This window comes from Alternaria conjuncta (genome assembly GCF_024043145.1).
Source record: "Alternaria conjuncta strain BMP 0040 chromosome Unknown scaffold_10, whole genome shotgun sequence".
Classification (NCBI taxonomy): domain Eukaryota; kingdom Fungi; phylum Ascomycota; class Dothideomycetes; order Pleosporales; family Pleosporaceae; genus Alternaria; species Alternaria conjuncta.
Genome location: NW_026250099.1, coordinates 852,609 through 871,405, shown reverse-complemented (window position 1 = coordinate 871,405; position 18,797 = coordinate 852,609). Strand labels below are relative to the sequence as shown.

General features: G+C 52.8%; 7 protein-coding genes across 7 annotated transcripts; 4 read left to right on the top strand and 3 right to left on the bottom strand.

Moving 5' to 3' along the window:
- Positions 1–433: 433 nt before the first annotated feature.
- On the top strand, positions 434–2,392 carry J4E85_007353 (uncharacterized protein; the record flags this gene model as incomplete). Its single annotated transcript, XM_051471585.1, has 3 exons — positions 434–611; positions 665–1,016; positions 1,066–2,392. The coding sequence occupies 3 exons, from the start codon at positions 434–436 to the stop codon at positions 2,390–2,392; spliced, it is 1,857 nt and encodes a 618-aa protein (XP_051324659.1).
- An 871-nt stretch (positions 2,393–3,263) lies between these two features.
- J4E85_007352 (uncharacterized protein) lies at positions 3,264–4,433 on the top strand (the record flags this gene model as incomplete). The annotated part of the gene is made up of 2 exons (XM_051471584.1): positions 3,264–3,407; positions 3,855–4,433. 2 exons carry the CDS (start codon positions 3,264–3,266, stop codon positions 4,431–4,433), a joined length of 723 nt encoding a protein of 240 aa, XP_051324658.1.
- A 400-nt stretch (positions 4,434–4,833) lies between these two features.
- Positions 4,834–6,423, top strand: J4E85_007351 (uncharacterized protein; the record flags this gene model as incomplete). The annotated part of the gene is made up of 1 exon (XM_051471583.1): positions 4,834–6,423. One exon carries the CDS (start codon positions 4,834–4,836, stop codon positions 6,421–6,423), a length of 1,590 nt encoding a protein of 529 aa, XP_051324657.1.
- A 1,443-nt stretch (positions 6,424–7,866) lies between these two features.
- J4E85_007350 (uncharacterized protein) lies at positions 7,867–8,488 on the top strand (the record flags this gene model as incomplete). The annotated part of the gene is made up of 2 exons (XM_051471582.1): positions 7,867–7,975; positions 8,028–8,488. The coding sequence occupies 2 exons, from the start codon at positions 7,867–7,869 to the stop codon at positions 8,486–8,488; spliced, it is 570 nt and encodes a 189-aa protein (XP_051324656.1).
- A 2,623-nt stretch (positions 8,489–11,111) lies between these two features.
- On the bottom strand, positions 11,112–11,738 carry J4E85_007349 (uncharacterized protein; the record flags this gene model as incomplete). Its single annotated transcript, XM_051471581.1, has 1 exon — positions 11,112–11,738. The coding sequence occupies one exon, from the start codon at positions 11,736–11,738 to the stop codon at positions 11,112–11,114; it is 627 nt and encodes a 208-aa protein (XP_051324655.1).
- Positions 11,739–13,285: 1,547 nt separating this feature from the next.
- Positions 13,286–14,780, bottom strand: J4E85_007348 (uncharacterized protein; the record flags this gene model as incomplete). Its single annotated transcript, XM_051471580.1, has 4 exons — positions 13,286–13,678; positions 13,735–14,288; positions 14,339–14,462; positions 14,526–14,780. 4 exons carry the CDS (start codon positions 14,778–14,780, stop codon positions 13,286–13,288), a joined length of 1,326 nt encoding a protein of 441 aa, XP_051324654.1.
- Positions 14,781–15,615: 835 nt separating this feature from the next.
- Positions 15,616–16,976, bottom strand: J4E85_007347 (uncharacterized protein; the record flags this gene model as incomplete). The annotated part of the gene is made up of 4 exons (XM_051471579.1): positions 15,616–16,100; positions 16,146–16,622; positions 16,676–16,748; positions 16,800–16,976. The coding sequence occupies 4 exons, from the start codon at positions 16,974–16,976 to the stop codon at positions 15,616–15,618; spliced, it is 1,212 nt and encodes a 403-aa protein (XP_051324653.1).
- Between the last annotated feature and the right edge of the window lie 1,821 nt (positions 16,977–18,797).

Here is an 18,797-nt window from a genome sequence, read left to right as displayed (position 1 = left end):
CCGGAAGATAGTGTTTTGGGTGAGGCGCATGCGACCTCGGAAGGCTGGTTCTAGCGGAGGAAGACGCGCCGCCGCCGCCGCTTGGCGCCCCACATGCTAACTCTTTGTGATTTGCTCGGCAGGTGCCAAAGTGGGGTTCTTTTGGAAACACGCATCGGAAGGATGCACGATCAGCATCACAACATCGAATGGAGGTCGACACCGAGATGAATACCATGCGAATGGATTTGTCGATACTGGAAACTTGTCGGCCCAGAGCGACTCGGATGCAACACACCGCTTGTCACGTGCGGACCGGGTTCAATGATGTTGAGAGCTCTAACCGTCACCCTGGCTAGATCATGGTACTGCTGAGCATTTAATTGTCTCGATGCCCCGGTAAGAGTTGATTCAGTATCAACTCCAGCGTCGCCGAGCCTGACGAATCACGACCATGCCGTTGCTCAAGTTCAGCTCGCTCGTCGGTCTCGTCGGCTTTCTATCAACAGCCGCAGCGGCGGTAGTGAGCGCTCGGCAGACATCCTCAGAGCCAGGAACCTACGATTACATTGTAGTGGGTGGGGGGCTTAGCGGGCTCGTCGTTGCCAATCGCTTGACTGAAGATGCAGATGGTAAGCACCACGCGCCTCTCAGCAGGATGATTCACCTGACTAACAGCGTCAAGTCTCAGTTCTGGTCATTGAGAATGGCGTCATCGACAACAGACCCACGACAAGCGTGCCTTACTTTGCCAACATCAACGCTGAGAACTATTACCCCATTACGTCTGCGCCAGAGCCTTTCATGCAGAACAAGACCTGGATGGTGCATGTAGGTAATGTTGTTGGCGGTGGCTCAGTGATCAACGGAATGCAATGGGATAGAGGTTCCGATGCAGACTACGATGCATGGGAGCAGTTAGGGAATCCGGGATGGGGCTATGAAGGCCTCGCGAAGTACTTCAAGAAGTCTACTCATTTTGATGGCCCCTCGGAAGCAGTTCGCCAGCACTTCAACATGACATTCGATGCCAATGCGTATGTGCTCATACCGGTTTCGGTCGGGTGATAGCTGACCTGTACATAGATATGGTGACGGTCCAGTCAAAGTATCGATACCGAACTACCAGTACGAGGATTACGTCGACATCATGGCCTCTTTTGTTTCCAGGACCGACATACCGCACTCACCGGAAGGTCTCATTAGACCGATTGGCACGTTCTGGACGCCAAATTCCATCGACAATTCCACCAAGCAGCGAAGTCATGCTCGCAGAGCCTACTACGACCCAGTTCAATCACGAAGCAACTTGCATCTTATGACCAATACACACGTGGACGAGATTCTATTCCAAAACGGTACTACGCTCGCGGCAAGTGGTGTCAAGTATACATCGAACACCGGATCCTTAACCACATCTGTCTTCGCAAAGAAAGAAGTCATACTTGCAGCCGGGAGCGTCTTTACACCGCATCTGCTCATGCTGTCAGGCATCGGTCCAAAGGATGACCTATCCGCTGCTGGGATCGCTGTGAAGAAAGACCTTCCGGCAGTTGGATCGAACTTCCAGGATCACCAAGCCTTGTACATGCAATTCAACCTTTCCAATCAGTCCATCCCTAATCCCGACATGCTCGTTACAAAACCCGACCCAGTCTTCAACGCCACAGCTGCCGATCTGTACGAGGCTAACCGTACGGGTCCATGGACCTTTGGACGAGGCAATGCTGTACTCTTTCTTGCATTCAAGGATTTCTCAGACAAGTACGCCAACATAACCGCCCTCATCTCTGAGCAGAATGCCACGACCTACCTACCGCAACGCTATTCAAAGATCGATACCTTGCTGAAGGGCTTTATGGCACAGCGCAAGATTCTCATCGAGCACTACCTTTCCGACGACGCGGCCACGGGCGAATACCCGATTCAACCCTGGGGTCGGGCAGCTACTGCAGTACAGAAACCTCTCTCGCGCGGTATGTTGACCCTCAATACCACGCATCCATTAGCAAATCCGATCGTCGTCCGGAACGCGTTCCAGAACCCAGTCGATAAATCAGTGCTTGGTGAGCTCGTGCGCTGGAACAGGAAGCATTGGACCACCGCGCCCCTGCTGCAGCGCTATGCACCCGTCGAAACTGTGCCGGGCGCGCAGTTTCAGACCGACGATGAGATCTTTGACGGGAGCATCAAGGCGGCTGCTTTGAATCCGACGTATGCGCATTCGAGCGGCGCATGTGCGCTGATGCCGGAAGAGTTGGGTGGATGTGTGGACTCGCAGTTGAGAGTCTATGGTGTAGAAAGATTGAGGGTGGTGGACGCATCTATTCTGCCGTTGATACCGGCGGCGCACCTGCAGGCGACGATGTATGCTGTTGCGGAGAAGGCTGCGGACATCATCAAAGGAGTTTGATCAGGATTTTCCTAGAAGAGGTATGATGCTGCGATGCTTGTCGGGGAACAGGGACGGTGCGCGCATCTTGTGGTGTTCAGGACTGGCCGGCGCATGTAGTGGGTCGCGCCTGGCCGCTGGACGCCTGGCCGCTGGCGGGAGATGGATGCCTGGAGCGCGCCACAGCCGCACTCATCCGCATGCGTCGCCTCGACACTGCTACTCATGTCATGTCATAGTCGAAGACAACCCTAAATTATTCCGTGCCCTTTCTTCCATGCCTTTTCTTCCGTGCCTTTTCTTCCGTGTCCGTAGTCTTACCATGGGGCTGTCCTCAAGCACCATCGGCCCACCGGTTGATCCCCTGCACGTTTTCGCAGGGCAAGGTGATGAACACTGGCATCACTTTGAACAAAGCACTGATACAAGTCATTAGGCCAAGTGCTGGGCTTTTTGTTGGACGAACTGTATATCTATTCAGAAAGTTCCTTGAACGGGCTGCGCAAATCTTTTGGAGCAAAATCAACGTGCGACTACGAAGGCGGGCCTCCATGTAAAGGTAGTCCGCTCCCAACAAGGTCTCTCGCTCAATAAAGCAGATTGGACGGTCGATACTTTCGTTTGCTACCTGGTTCGACGCAATCCCGATGTTGCCGACGAGATCAAGAGCGCCGGGCCACTGCTGTACAGAATAGTGGTACATTACGGATCATTCCCGTTCCCTGTCGATGAAGACAAACGTATGACATGCGGCACCTTCCTTCGCGGCATTTATATGCTGTCTAAAAACTGCCATCGCGTTCTTCCGCATGAAGTCTCCCGGTGGCAGGGCGGTGAGCCAGTCACCAGAGAAAGAGGCCCAGCAGACGACGTGCGAATCTTGTTTCAGAGCATGGCTACTGGTAACTCGCGCACATTCCAAGATCCTGGTCTTCGTTCGGAGGATGATGACGAGGATCTCATCGACGTGCTGTTTAGGCTCGGTGACACCATTCGCCAGCGGCGGTCCCCCAAATACGGCTTCACACGTAAAGACGTTGTGCTAGCTGCCTCTCGGCTTCCCAGTTCGTATTCGAGAAGTTTGGGAGGGTCTGTGTCAGTACGCGACCTGGAGATCTTGTTCGATCTCATTGTTTCCTTGTTAAACAGACTATCCGGGGCTGCTGGACGGCCGCTAAACCAGGCCGTCGTTCGATGCATCATCGAGGGCTTTGGACAAACCTCGGGAGATACGGCGTCCGTCGATTGGCCGAAGTTTCGAGACACCATTCTGTCCTCAGTCGTAAGGTAATCCCTGTCATCCCGAATTTGTACAAGCGCTCATCAAATTTCAGCCCAATTTGCTTTCTGTACTAGAGGCAATTATCGAGCAGAGTTTCCGTATCAGCCATGGTCTTTGGCACGGGCTGCCATACTCACTGGCCATAACAGTATGTGGACCCTGCCTGCAAGCAGATACACATGAGAAACTCATTCACGATAGGGCGTCTACGACATGGCTGCGACCTCCAAGATTGTCCCTGTAGAGCAGTTTGCGCAACTGTTCCTGATCATGTCTGGCGGATATGGCCTGGCGCCAAACATTCGAGCCATTGATGTGCAATTGCAGCCTGGCAGCACTGATTTCCAGGCCGACATGCGACACATCACCAACATCGCGACGGTTTTACGAGCGCCGAATCACCTGCTGATTGTGCAAGCCAAGGAAGATATACTGGAAGCTGCGCATCAATTGACCACGATGTGCGTGTACACAGGCGCGCTCGGAGAACTTCAAATTGGCGACTTGGATCCTCGTCGGGTTCGGTTCCTTAGACCCAGCGAGAAGTACTCGATCTTTGCACTTTCCCCAGTACACCGTGTCCTTCGGGAGGGGGATTTGAATGATCCAGAGGATACGGTAGACGTGTTGATAGAGCAGGATGGCGTCAAGATCACAGCTGGAGCCCTGAGTATTACTTTGAGCGATTCGCTGCGCCATTTAGAGATCAATGGAGGCTCGGTGGCTGTCGAAGGCAAAGTCACCGCACTTGAGATATGGAAGGTGGGACATGAAGTATGAGATACGCTGACCATGTATGTTAGCGAATGAATGTTCCAACTTCCAAGGTTGTTTTTGAACAAGCTTCCTCGCGCCCTGGGCAGCCTTAGTAATGGCCATCCGAGTGTGGTACTACGCTAACCGTTCTCGGTGTAGTGCAATGCAAACTGAGAGTGAAAATGTTTCCGACCCTCTGGTTTCCCCCGCACCGCCAATCCGCTACGAGCAAAATGACGTGCTCCGTGGCAAGCTGTGCGAAATGCGCCAGAAGTGTAATGATCGCTGACTCGCCTGCGAATTATGGGTATCGCGCTCGTGCTCAGTCCAGAAGTAAGCTTCGCCATGAAAAGCTTCCACGCGCCAGCTCTGAGCTCCAGCTCTTACATCGCATCACATCACCGTGATAGACCTCGCTTCAACCATGACGACCACCGACCCTGAGAAGGATCCTCATGATGTCGCCGCGGCATCGCCCGAATCCCTGGACCGGATACCTTCCCATCTCGTCAATGAAGACCGCCTCCGACGATCTCTCAGTGCCAGGCAGGTGCAAATGATAGCCATCGGAGGCACGATCGGAACTGGACTCTTTCTCGGAACTGGCAAAGCTCTCGCAACTGGCGGACCAGCTTCGCTACTCATCTGCTACTCGATCGTCGGCTTCATCGTCTTCTGCACCATGCTATCTCTTGGCGAGATGGCTGCCTTCGTCCCCGTCGCAGGCTCCTTCTGCACATTCGCTGGTCGCTACGTGGACGATGCATTTGGTTTTGCCTTGACATGGAATTACTGGTTCAACGATGCTGTCAGCACGGCGGCCGATCTTGTCGCTTTGCAGTTGCTGATACAATACTGGAGCGATAGCGTCCCATGGTATGCTGTTGGCATAGCCGTATGGGTGCTGATCGTGTTGGCGAACATCATCAACGTCAAGGCCTATGGCGAGCTGGAGTACTGGTTGAGTCTTTTGAAGGTGGTGACTATCGTCATCTTCATAATCCTGAGCATCGCAGTCAATGCTGGTGCGAACACCGACTATGGATACATTGGAGGCAAGTTCTGGACCGCTGGAGATGCACCATTTGTGGGTGGCATTGGAGGCTTCGCATCTGTTTTCGTGACGGCATCGTTCGCCTACGGTGGAACCGAGTCCATCGCAATCACGGCCGGAGAGACGCGCGATCCAGCACGCGTGCTTCCAAAGGTCGTGAAGAACGTCTTTTGGCGCATCTTGCTCTTTTACATCCTCACGGCCATCATGATTGGATTCAACATACCGTACGATTATCCCGGTCTCTCGACAAAGTCATCGCGTACATCGCCTTTCACCATCGCATTCCAAATGGCCGGTTCAAAAGCGGCTGGATCGTTCGTGAACGCAGTGGTCCTCACCAGTGTCATATCGGCAGGCAACCACGCCCTCTACGCCGGCTCGCGCCTGCTCTACACACTTGGAGCGAACGGACATGCGCCCAAAGTCTTCACGAAGCTGACGCGATACCAAGTTCCGTGGATCGCAGTGTTGACGACTAGCTTGGTGTCCATTGTACTTTTCTCCCTGTCTTTCGTCGGATCGGGCCAGCTGTGGACATGGCTACAGAATATTGTGGGCGTCTCAAACCAACTGAGCTGGATATGCATCGGCATCTCTTCGCTGCGTTTCCGCGCAGGTCTCAAAGCCCAAGGAAAAGAACACCTGCTACCCTTCCGAAACTGGATGTACCCTTGGGGCCCTTACATCTGCGTTTTCCTGAATATCTTCATCGTGCTAGTACAGGGATGGTCGTCGTTCAGCCCCCGATTTGCCGCCGTGGATTTCGTCAGCTTCTACCTGGAACTTCCTATCTTCCTATTGATGATCGTCGGCTGGAAACTTCTGAAGAAGACCGATTTTAGGAAAGCGAGCGAAATGGATCTTGAGACCGATGTCTATACGAAAGAAGACATGGAGCCGGTTGATAAGGGATGGAAAGGAAGGAGCAAGAGAATTGGCACCTGGTTTTGCTTTTGAGAACCCATTTTGCGCGCCAGTATTATACCGGACCTGGCGTCTTAGCTATGCTGTACATACATACGAAGAAGCATGCCTCTCTGCCCAGAACTCCCAAGGATGCACCCAAAGGCGTTCTCAGTATCTCGTGCTCATGCGCTAACAAGACCAGTGCTAGCAATTGTATTTTGACTGAGTCTAATCTCTCCTACAAACGGACGCACCCCTACGCTACATTCAGGCGCACTACCAACTCGTTGAATTTGGAGAAGCGTGCGAGCAAGGTTCACGTGCCGTCGAAGGCTTCTTGCAGTGTACGCCTCGGCTGGCGCGTAGCCAGCAGACTAACATACCAGCATCCACAGCAATCTGGGGGCCGAAGGATGAGCTCTGTGACACGGGCTATACCTGCATCAGCTCGACATTGAGACGTCCAAGTGTCGCAAGGCATCGCTGCGCAATTTCACTGAGGGACAATTGCCCTGCAGCCCTATACCGACCGGCGAGCTTTGCCGGTGCATTGAGATCTCTATCGCAACGAATTCCAGATCGCTGCATGCAGGATCCGGGTTTAGGAGGCTCCCAGCCACGACGGAACGCCTGCTTGGCGGGCGCCAACCATGCCACGATTGGACTAAGTCGCACTTTATCCGCCTCTCAAACCCCCGGCCCAACGCTGCCCGTGCTCGAAGGCTACGCCCCGCATATCCCCTAAACCTCAATTGTGTTCCTGTGCCTCATGCACCCACTCACAGCTGTCGAACATGACCAGGATGTCGTGATAGTCGGTCGTACTTAAAATGACACGATGGTTGGGGTCCAAAAGACAAAACCCACTTTGTGACGAGGTCGCGGACCTTGAGAGCGTCTCTGTCGCTCTTCTTCCACCGACGTGAGCAGTGCATGTCCTGGGTGCTCTGTGCCATACGACCCTCTCTATATATCGCCATGTTTTCTTTCCTCTTGCGAATGATATCTATCAATGTCGCTGCTGCGGCACTGATACATGCCCCAATGCCTGCACCAACAGCTCCTGCAATGCTCCCAAGGCAAGGTCCTGCAAATGGCATCGTGGTTATGGGATACGAGCTCATCGGCACGCAAGACAACAAGCCAGTCTGTAAGTGCAGTGGCATGCAAGCTCGATCTCGAGATGCGCTTATCTGACCTGGAAATAGGGTCGATCAAGACTTTCCCCCAGTCCGACGGCTACCTTTTCACAACAGGCAGCCTGTATCAATCGTGCAAAGCGTCATCCGCTTTCGAGGTTGATGGAACCACCACGACCTCCCCTTTGCCGAAGACAGGCTGTGAGGCATGGACAAGCTGCTCACATACAACGGTGTATGGGTCTGGAGGCGTAACAAGTACCTGGTGAGTTGAGCTGCATGTCTTGCGCGTAGACTCGGCCATGTTAACCAGCTAGACAGCGACGGAGACTATGGGCTTTGCTACTCGGACATCATGTTCACCACTTTTGGCGCTTCCGACGCGTACACGCGTATCTACTGCGATTGGACAGGCAGCCATCCGTTGATGTCGACGACACTTTACCAAGCGCTTCCAGCCAATGGTACGTGACATTGCGCAAATGCTATACTTGACTTATTACTAATGTATTGTAGTGGACTCAACGTCAGTCGCGTCTCAACAGGCAGCCTCCAGTATACCTGCATCGAATAGCAACCCTTCCATCTCCGCACCTACCCCGTCCCCAACGTCGAGCCCGGCCGGCGAGCAGGATCAGCCCCCTGGCGGTAGCAGTCGTTTGAACAACACATCTGTGATCGCTGGAAGCGTCGTTGGAGGGATTGCGGTCATCGCATTCGCCGGTGTCGCCATCTTATACATCCTCAAGCGCTCCAAGCGCCACTCCGCGGGTACTCCTGTCCCGTCGAGCGACGATGATTCTATGAATCCGTATGGCACGCCGGAGATGACCAGGAACGGATATCCTGATGCGCAAGCGTATACGCACACGGCGACAAAATACGGACACACCATAAACGGAGGCGAACTCGATGGGCAGCATGGCACCGCCGAATTGGGTGGCGTCTTGGTCCACGAAGTAGAGGGCCGTCGATGAGGAAGGAAAGCTGGAAGAAGCGCAGAGCAGGCTACAGAAGTGGCCAAGAGGGCAGCGGTGTAGTATTGCATGCAACTGCCTCGGCAGTAATGCATCGTCTCGTCGGCTCACGTACCGCTGCTAGTTCCCGACTCAAGACCATAGGGGTAAGACGTTCAGCCAATGTCTCGAGACGAAGTCGCCCCATGGGGATGAATGACAGCGCACCCACCGATCACACGAAGCATGCAACCCTTACTCTGAGTCTCTGTTCGACAGTCAGCAAGGCAGCATTTGCGCATTGCGACTAATACTGGCCCTACTGACACCGAGTCAGCGCCTCGAAGTGGCAGTGCTGCTGCGCTTATTTAGGCTTCGATCTGGTCCCCGCAAATCAACGCGGTGCTGACATGATCCGGCAATTTAGCCGCTCCATAGACCAGCCTGCTCACCACATCAACACCGACAAATGTAGATGCTGCGCATACAGCTGACATGAATCAGATTCTGTCCAGTTGCTGTGGTTCTTTTCGTACATGCGCTACACGATAGGGGGCTGTAGTCCTTCATTTCCTGACATGGTTTCCATCGACGTATATCTCACAGTATGATAGGGTACAGCCACGGACGTACGTCTCTTCCGAGGTCTGGCCGAACGCAGGTCTTTGAGACTGTGGGTAGTCGGTGATACTAGCAATGAATACGAAGTAACTCTGAGCATTTCATTTCTTCGAGACTGTGGCCATTCTCTCATACTTGGACTCTGCTTTCTCTTCTTCGTCGCGGACGCCCGTTTCTGCCCCCTTCGACGTTCACAGCTCCAACTCCAAGATGCCCTGTTCCAGCCTGTCTCATCGCATACTCTTCATAAGCTCCATTCTACTCTTGGTCGCATCCATTGGCACGCTCGGTCTCACTGGTCACGCGAAATGGCTTCTGGTTCAATACTTCCCCGCTGACGCTTGGTACATCTGGAGAGGAACAGATGGGACGTATGACGAGCAGCAGACGACTCAGCAGTGGATCGCTGTGGATTACAACGAGACATATGATAGACTAGCCGTTGCGAGAGCGGTGTTGGGCGTCGTGGCAAGTGTACTGAGTATCTGGGTTATGCGAGCGAAGCCCAGAGCTATAATGGAAGAAGATACACAGGTACTATTCTTCGTGATGGCTGTATTTTGATCAGTGCTTACAACGCATCCAGAACTCGCAACATCCCTTTCGAGGCAACATCGTGTACATTACAACTGTGGTACTCGCAGTTGTATCGTTCGCCAGCACACTTGCATCCGCGATATGGTCCACCATCTTGCATTACCAGTCATCGAAGCGTTGTCAAATACCGACAGTGTTGACCAAATACAACGACGAATTCACATGTACGCGTGAGCTAGCGACCTGCGTTATGCTGCCCGTCATAGGGACAACGGATGATGCGGCAAGGAGGCTGGCGTGTGTGGAGACTGTAAGACTCAATCAAGAAATCAAATTAGAAGACCAGATGCTGACTATCGTAATGTATAGAAAACTGTTCGGTGGCTGCTAGTCCCTATGCTCGTATTGGGTTTGGCATTAGTCGTCGGATATGCTGTGCAGATCTGGTATCTTAGGAGACGAGCGGTTCTCGAGCGGAGAGCTGAGGATAAGGTCGCTGTGCTGGAAAAGGCAGACTAGCTAGGCAAGGTGTGATGGTATCAGCTGGCCCAAGACATTGCTATGCAACGTTTCCAGCAAACATCTTGCTTCGTATAAACTACATCGTGGATCCCAAGCAGAATCATCTTCAGTATGGATCTCACTCAACTTCCCACTGAGGTCTTCGAGATGAGCCTTGCGATGTTGCCCATCAAGGATCTGCTGCGCTGCGAGCGCGTCTCAAAGGCTTGGTGTGACCTGATCAGGGACGGACAAAACACCTCAAAGACTTTATTCCGATACAGCAAGTCTGCAAAAAAGCAAAAGAATCCAAGCAAAAGAAAGCGCTTCATAGAGAGGACGTGGAACACACATCGTGCTAACCATCCCACCAAGACGGAAGCACTCGCCAACTGCATCGTGCATCCTCAACTGAGTCACTTCGGGCGACCAAGATTTTGCTCCATCGCCGCTTTCGACAGCCCAGATATCGGATTTGTCGACCGCTGGAGCCTTCTTGGTACTGTGAACAGCCGAAACGGATGGCCCAATCCGACTGCATCATGGCGAACCATGTTCATGACCTGGCCTCCGCTCACGGAGATCGAGTTTCACGTCAGCTATAGACTACACGACGGCCGCCCGTACCAGCGAGAAACTAAAATCAACAAGATCTATGAACCTGAAGGTATTACGTTGAATCATTTCTTCTACGCGCTTTCAAGTTCTGCAAAGCGGAAGCCCTGCCCGCCCAGTAAGTCGATGATGGCATGGACTCGCGAGTGGCCAAAGTACTGGGTTACGACCATGCACAGAGGTGTGAGATTTCAAATTATTCCTGCTATTGGTATGGAAGATGACGAGCTGGAGAGCACTGGAGAAGAGGCATGATTGCTGTGGATGATGGATGCATTGAGGACTTATCAACTGTCATTCCGCAGGTACTATCATAACGCGTACAGAGTTTGCATTACAATTATTGAGTGAAATAAGATCAACGGTCCGATTATGCCATCTGCCCCCTAACTGCACCAGGTAGCGCCAAGCTGGAATGAGTGTCCGCCATGAAAGCCGCCGGGTTGGCTTCAATCATGCTAACATGGAAGCCCTCGCCTGAATCCTTTCCCTCAACCATGACACCAGTCGTGAATGGGCCCTTGATACAGCCTGCGCTGTTCCTAACCGTCTCGCTTCCCTCTACAAGCTCCGGGTTGGGGAATGAGATTCTAGGTGGTCCACTAGCACCGCGCGCGGCCTCGTGGATGTGCGTCGCCGTAGTCGCGGGGGAGTCGAATTCGCCTTGGAAGTTGTGCAGCGTGATGTTGTAGCAGATCATGTTGGAGGCGCTGTTGATGCCGAAGTTGAAGCTGCCGGATGCGCCGGCGAGACCACCGGTTGGCTCGGTGCCGTTGACGACTTCTTCCGGAACGGCGTGAACGAAGTGCGTGGAGGAGAAAGCGAACAGTTGCTGTGCATCGATAGCGTTGGCTGCGACAGCGTCTTTACCGGTTAGGTCGATGTTGATCTGTAGCTGCATGTGGCCATTGCCGATGTCGAGAGGAGATGCTGCGACTGGCGCGGCGGTTGCGCCAAGCGCCAGGCTCGCAATGGTGACGAATGCGGCGGTATACATTATGGTGTAATGATTTGCGAGAAACTTGTATTTGTAAAAAAGTGTGCGGTGAATGTCTTGTCAAAAGAACGTGTAGAAGAGAAGCGAAAGAAGCGAAAGTATGAATGAGCGTGTTTGAGAAAGGACTGGTCAACAGCGAATTATTCCTACCGAGCCTCACATAGCGCTCCTTCCATCTGGTTATATACTCGCCACATGTGGTGATACAGCGTACGTGGATGCCTTAGCACCAAGGCTTGGTGTTGGCCTTGGTGCTAAGGCATCTGTTGTCCCGATATATTTGAGGCACCTGTGTAACACATGATGGGTTTCGCGCACCTTGGCCCACACCAACAGCCGACTCGGCGCCTTGGGAGCATCACGCCTCAACGCATGCTGTAAACATCCAGCTCAAATGAACGATCGAGTAGCGAAGTAGATATCCCGAATTAGCATGAGCATGGGTGCAGAGGTTGATGACCCCTAGGTATGTATTGTCAATTTGTCGCGGGTTTTCGTTCGCCAAGTGCGCAAAACATACGATGCGGTTGTCTTAGACGGAATCTAAGCGCATCCTGACTAAATTGGATGTCTCTTCTCGTGGTAATCTTCCCGCCATTAGCTACCCGTGATCTTATGTTACTCGGATTCCATGCCGGCCGGGAGGAAGAGCACGCTTGAGAGGCCGCCCGGACGTTCAAGCAAAAATTCACCTAAACGGCTTCGTGAACAGTATGCCATAAGTCAGTCGGCTATCGCAAAGCCACCGATAAGAGCAAACTGTCTGGCATCCCATTCAGTGTTCAGCTGTTCACGCTCTTTCGAGGGCTCCCCAGGTGGAATTGGCTTTTCGGGACACGGGGACATGCTGTCGAAGGCAGAAGACCAAGAAGACAGGACGTTGTTGTCACAGCCTGAAATCCAGGCGGCGGTTTAAGGCTCATTGGAGCACTCTCTCGAATTACATTGCGATGATGGTGGTGTGACGGTTTGTACTGATGTTGATTGAAGTATGTACGGGCTGGGAGAAGGTCATGACGCCACGGGATGGTCATAGCTCCGGATTAGCTCCCGAATTCGGCCCCACCCGCTGAGGAGGCCTCTGATCTTCTCAACTACAATGTTCGCGCATCGCGAATACACGCCCTCAGCAGCTGAGTATCGTGCCAGTGATAGAGGCGCCGGCTTCTTCGATGGTATGTCTTCCCGACGCGATTGTACGCCCGCGAAGGGGTTCGGTGCAATGACGGCCGGTTTCAGCCACTATCCGACTCCAGTTTCATGATTCTCTTGGATCTGGACTTCTCTACTTTTCGACACATTCAGCTCATCATCTCTGTCCTCCACAATACTTCGCTACATTGCTCAGCAATACTGCCTCACGGAGAGATGCCGCAAAGATAAGAGACGGAAGGGATGTGGGACTTTTCGACGCGGACGTCAACATCAAAGGGAACATTGCTTGACTCGTCATTAGGTCTTGTTGGCGTTCATTAAGTACATATTAATACACTATATGAAGTGAAGTAGTTATTGGTATCACATAACAGTCATCCTCTCACACCCAACTAAATTCCAGCACCAGCACCCGGGAACTTGGCGAGCAAAGACTTGTCGTACTTGGCAAGATCAGGGCAGCCAAGCTTCGCAAGGATAGGATTCAGGGCATCGGTCAACTTCTGCACAGCAAGCAGAACATTGCCGAGGAGACCCTTCAAGATATCCGGGCTGGCGGAGTTGACAGCCTGGAATGCGAAGCACATGAGGTTGTTATCTTCAAGCAGGGTCTCGGCATTGAAGACACCACCAGTGAGATCGGCGATGTTGACGCCGGTGAAGGTGTTGGGCTCGCCGGTGTTGCCACCGACGACGGCCATGTAGGGAAGAGCTTGGAGTGCGCCTACGGCATCGAGTGTGAAGGCTGCGATTCCGTAGTCATCACCGATGGCGCGGCGGTACCACTGCGGTGGGTGTTAGTAGATTTCGACCGCTGGTGATGCCTCCAGAGCAAACTTACGTTCTCAGGAATCTTCTCCTGACCACGAGCCCACTTGAAGCTGCCTTTCTGTCCTGTGACGCCTTCAAACGACTTGAGGGTTTCTCCGTCGAGATAACCCGATGGGTACTCTGCAGAGTGGTTCGAGAAGAAGTGGAAGGTGAACAGGTAGGTAGCAGTGTTGATGGCGTAGTGGGTCAGAGGCCCAGCCCAGTAGTGTCCGTTGGTGGCGACAGAGTTGTTGTACCTAGAGCCACGGAAAGGATGCATGACAGTGAGGTCGTAGCCGTTGGGGCCGATAGGCATGGCCATTAGTTCCTCGAACTGGGGGAGGTTGAGGGATACCGGGTTGCCGTTCTTGTACAGGTCCTCTCGTGTGGGAGAGCAATCAGCCTCGAAACGGTTGTGTGTCCCGCTCATACCCTGCGGCTTTCCAACGAGACCAAGTCCCGTGGTGAGCCCACCAAGCAGGCCCCCGCCGGGCGGACCACCGATGGAAGACGAGACAATGTCGCCGCCCATAACGGTAGCAAGGACTGACAGAAAAGCGGAGAGCTCGAGACCCATACCAAAAACTACGGCGCCGTGAGCAATTTGGCTGACAGTCCAGTGACAACATGCGTACCTTCGTTCGATGCAGTAGTCAACTGCGTGACGGATGCGATTCCATTGCGGGGGAGATAGCCATGGTTCGCCATGACGTTCAGACCTGGGCAAGGTCCGCGAAAATCATTTTTGCCTGGTGCAATCTGTAGGTGGACGTGTTAGAAATTGATGCAAGAACAAGTCTTCCATCCCAAGAGTCCACCTACATAACGGTGTTCACCCGTGGTGCTGATGCGTTGAGCATCCGCATCGAAACCCGGTGGTAGGATGCTAGCACCAAGTTGTCGCTTGGCCAAGTTGGCCGGCATATCCTCGACCGCTCTAGTGATTTTTGCCGCCAGCTCTGTGATCTCTGCGAGCCCCTCATCGCTGAGATCAGCAGGGAGGTTGTTGAGGAGGTTGGCAGGGAAGGCAAGTACTGCCGATGTAAAGAGCGTAGCGCATAGAATGGATGCCTTCATGCTTGCGACTGAAACTATACAAAGACTAAGGAGCGTATGTATCGGTGACGGGTGAAAAGCAAATTGGCAGTTGAAGTCTTATTATATGCGAACAGTCTGAGGTGTTCACGGCGAATGACATGAACGCCACCAATCAACCATGGCGAATTTCGTAGCGGAAGTTTAATTCAGGAGTGGTGTGCCTGATCATCGTGCTGAGATCATGTACGTCGCTGATGAGATGGCAAACCTTCTGCGCGAGCGTAGAACAATGACTCTGCTCTACAAATGAACGACCGACAGAAGGGCCGAAGTTAGGAAAAGAGAGTGGTGGTGCAGCCTTGAATATGCGCCTGACATGCTAGAGACATCGACTAAGATATCGACTAATGTCGGTCGACTCATCACGTCATCTTCGATTGGTCGGTAGATGATTCCGATCCCATCGGTCGCAAGGGCGACAAGGCCCCTGATGCGCGCATAGTGCGATTTGGGATCCGGGGACGCTAGGCGCTGTCATGGTGGTGGGCGTGCAGTGGCGCTACCTGGGAACCTGCCGCAGCGTGGAGGCGGGCCTGTAGATCAGATGCCGCTAGCCGGAAGGGAGCGGAGCCAGGAACCGGGCAAAGGCGAATGAGAAGACTCCGACGAGAGTCGGTCTTCAGGGTCCTCTCGCCTCTCATTACTCATGTTCTGAATGCTCGAAGAAAGTAATGCGATGGCTAGGATAATTAACAAGATTCAACAGTAGTCATGGAGAATGAATTCAGAGTGATGCCAATTCGCGGCCGAGAATTGGTGAGCAAACATCTTCGTTATGGCATTATTCGTGATTGACAATTACCCGTAAGCTCCATTACAACCTCCGTATGTCTTCTATGTGCGTCTGAATATGGTCTGCCAAGGGCCAATCGTCACCGTGTAGGTGCGCCCGTGACATGGACTCTGGCAATGACTCGGGTGTTGCAGCCGAAACCCTTCCAGTCTTCTCGTCAACAATGAGATCGTCCAACTCAATGTAACCCTCCTTGGGGCCACGCTCCAGGTCGTCGTCTTTGAATAATGAATCTGTGCTCGTGTTCTCCAACGTACGTGATGTGTTCTTGTTCAATCGTCGTGCACTTTGATTCGCAAGTGTGCTTGCGTTGTTGGAAGGGTTGGAAGGAGTGCTTCCAGTTCCAGTAGATTTCGATTTGTTGCTTCGGTTGGTTGAGTTGTGGTAATGCGAGATGGCCGTGTTGACCGCTTGCTTGAAGAAGACACGGAGTACCGGGATGGACGTGGCAACAACAGTCATGGCCGTGTCTGCTGTTGACCAAATGACGGAGTTATACGCTTGGTCTGCTTTGGTTAGCTCGTTTCACATAGAGAGCTTCGATAGCCTACAAGAAAGATCCTGGGTCTGCAGCTGTTCGACGTATCTGGCTCGCAGAATAGATGTGACTCCCGCTAAGATACCCAGACTCATGGCAACACCAACTCCGATCTTCTCCGCGGTGCGCATCTGTAGATTCCAGAGGACCTTCCAAGGCAACAATGCTAGAGAAATATCCATGATGGCAGCCCATATAGCCTGGAATCTTCCGTATATCACGGAAGGCTCCTTGTCGATACATGTGCCGGGAAGGATATCAACAAAAGTCTTCGTTATTGGCTTGCACAGTACCCAGGGGAGGACAGCAACTGGTATTGCGAATATGGCAAGGGAGGCGATGGCGAACCAAACGTAGACCTTGAGCCATCCGTCCGTCAACCGAAGCAAAGTGAGCCCGAACGAGATTTTGCTGAGAATGATGCCCGTGATGGAAAAGGTGAGCGCAGATGCACCATAATACGTGATACGTTCGAAGTGGCTGAAGTCAACTAGCCAGAAAGTTAGAGATAGGTTGATTGAAGTCTTCTTTGTGAAGTCTTACTGTCGAGCGCATGCTTCCCAAAACCAAGGTTGATGCTGAGTTGGTTCAAGATGAGTTGACCAAGGAGCATGAACTGTGGTGTATCAGCGATCCATTATTCACTTCGACCTTTCGCCTCACTTACCCAGCTGATAATGAGTACAATGTCGTCAAACCAGAACTTCTTTTGGGAACGACGGATCCAACAGCGAACAACCAGGAAGGCGAAAGAGACTCCACCAAGTGACCATGTCGAGACGGCCATCAACATCGAGTGCGACTCACTCGGGTCACTGCGCCAGTTATCGAATTGGGTAGACATCTTGATCGCGCTCGCGGGGGACCGAGGAGTCGGATACGATGGGAACGACCAGTCGGTATAGGTATGTTAATGTCCCACGGAGTTCCATCCAAAACGGGCTGTGTTCCTCCGGGATGAGGGTACAATCTATAGGTAAGGCTGCTCCGCGGATGTCGAAATGTAAGGCACAAACTATACAATAGGCTAGTGCCTGAGACTCTTCCGCATGCCAGGGTCCGGCGAAGATCTCGCCGAGCTCGATCGCAGAAGCTATCGCGATATGGTGTTTGTCAGGTATGCAATTCACTGGAAGTTTTATGCCTATGTGCCCAAGACCATCTCAAAGATGTGGGTATTCGCTGGTCAAACCTCGTCTCGGTGTGAACGTTTCTGGTACGTGCTTTGGGCTTATCTGACTCGGGCCTGAAGCAAGAGCCGGTAAGCATCAGGTCGGCGTGCATCCTCGTCATTTTCCAGATATGTGGCCAATCGCGGTTTTTGCACTTCGCATTGGCTTGGGTGAACGACGGCGGAGATCCCCTCCACTTCGCCGCTTGGTGCGCGCGCTAACAACGGGCCCGTCTGTCCCGGCAGCCATACCATCGCGGTTTTCAGGTCATGAGCGGGACTTGTGTAGATTGATGCCAGGGTGCATTCGATTGTAGTCGCAAATCTTGTTCTCAAGCAAGAGTGGGTCGGCTTCCATTGTCGCACTAGGGCCAGCGCGCGGATAGACTAATGCTCGGTCATCACCCTTTATTCTGATAAAGTTCAATGAATGCCGAGTGCGCAATCGACAGCCGCGGTTTTGGACGATCTGGAACATGCCGCGCTCGGACTTATCTTGGGGATGCTGGTAAACCTATGACCACGAAGGCAACGGGAGGAGGTTGGACCCAGCAACATCGCACCTAGTCTGATGAGTATGCGCTGGGCAAACGTTGGCAGGGGTTGCGGTAGGCAAGTCAAATACCCCCAATGCAGCAACGTAGGGATTACGCAGCCACTGCAAACGTAGTCGCATGGCAGCAACATGCTGTGGCAACATTGCGCAACGAAGTTGCGGCCAACTGCTCATAAAGATGTTCATTCATAGGGTGACTGTTTCCGCCCACATGAGATAGTGTTTGTGGTTTAGTGAGTGAGGTGCCAACGGCAGATCAGCCACTTCGACGTACCTAGTAGGCTGCGCGTGTGTCTGCACCTCTTTCACAAATGGCAGCAATGTGCCTGTCGTCACGATGGTTGCTACCCAAGACCCCGCATTCATCGTTAGCAACGAGCCAATCGATACAAGGGTGTGACGCATCGTGATCCGGACTGGTGATGTTGGTTTTGGTGTAGGTTCAAAGACGAGGCGAACAGCCTTGTACAGCTAACCGTCGCTTGCCTTACCGCAAGTGGACTTACTACTGGACAAGTCGACCGAGCACCTCTGGTTCGTCGCTCCTAGTCGTTACAAACACTGCGGACGAATTGGACATCGCTCTGAAGCGGATGTACGGGTGTTGGGTAGCTTATACTACAAGTTGATATAGTAATGGTTCATTTTCACGATGCAGGGCGTGAAAATACCCTAACGGTATCCTGTAGTGCATCAGCAGCGCTTTGCAGCCTTTGTAAACTCTGTTATCAGCGCTGTATTTTCGGTCCACACAGCCGCAGTTGGCCTGAATGAACATTCGTACGAGTCACCTGTGTGCTAAGAAGCAGCTATTCGTGACCAGGTCGTCGCGGTTGCAAAGGGAGTGGCGCGCTTGAATTACCCGCCGGGCGTAGGCATGAGAGTTCAGGATGCTTGCATGCGCCCTATGCGTTGACCGCGTTCGTCGATTTCTCATA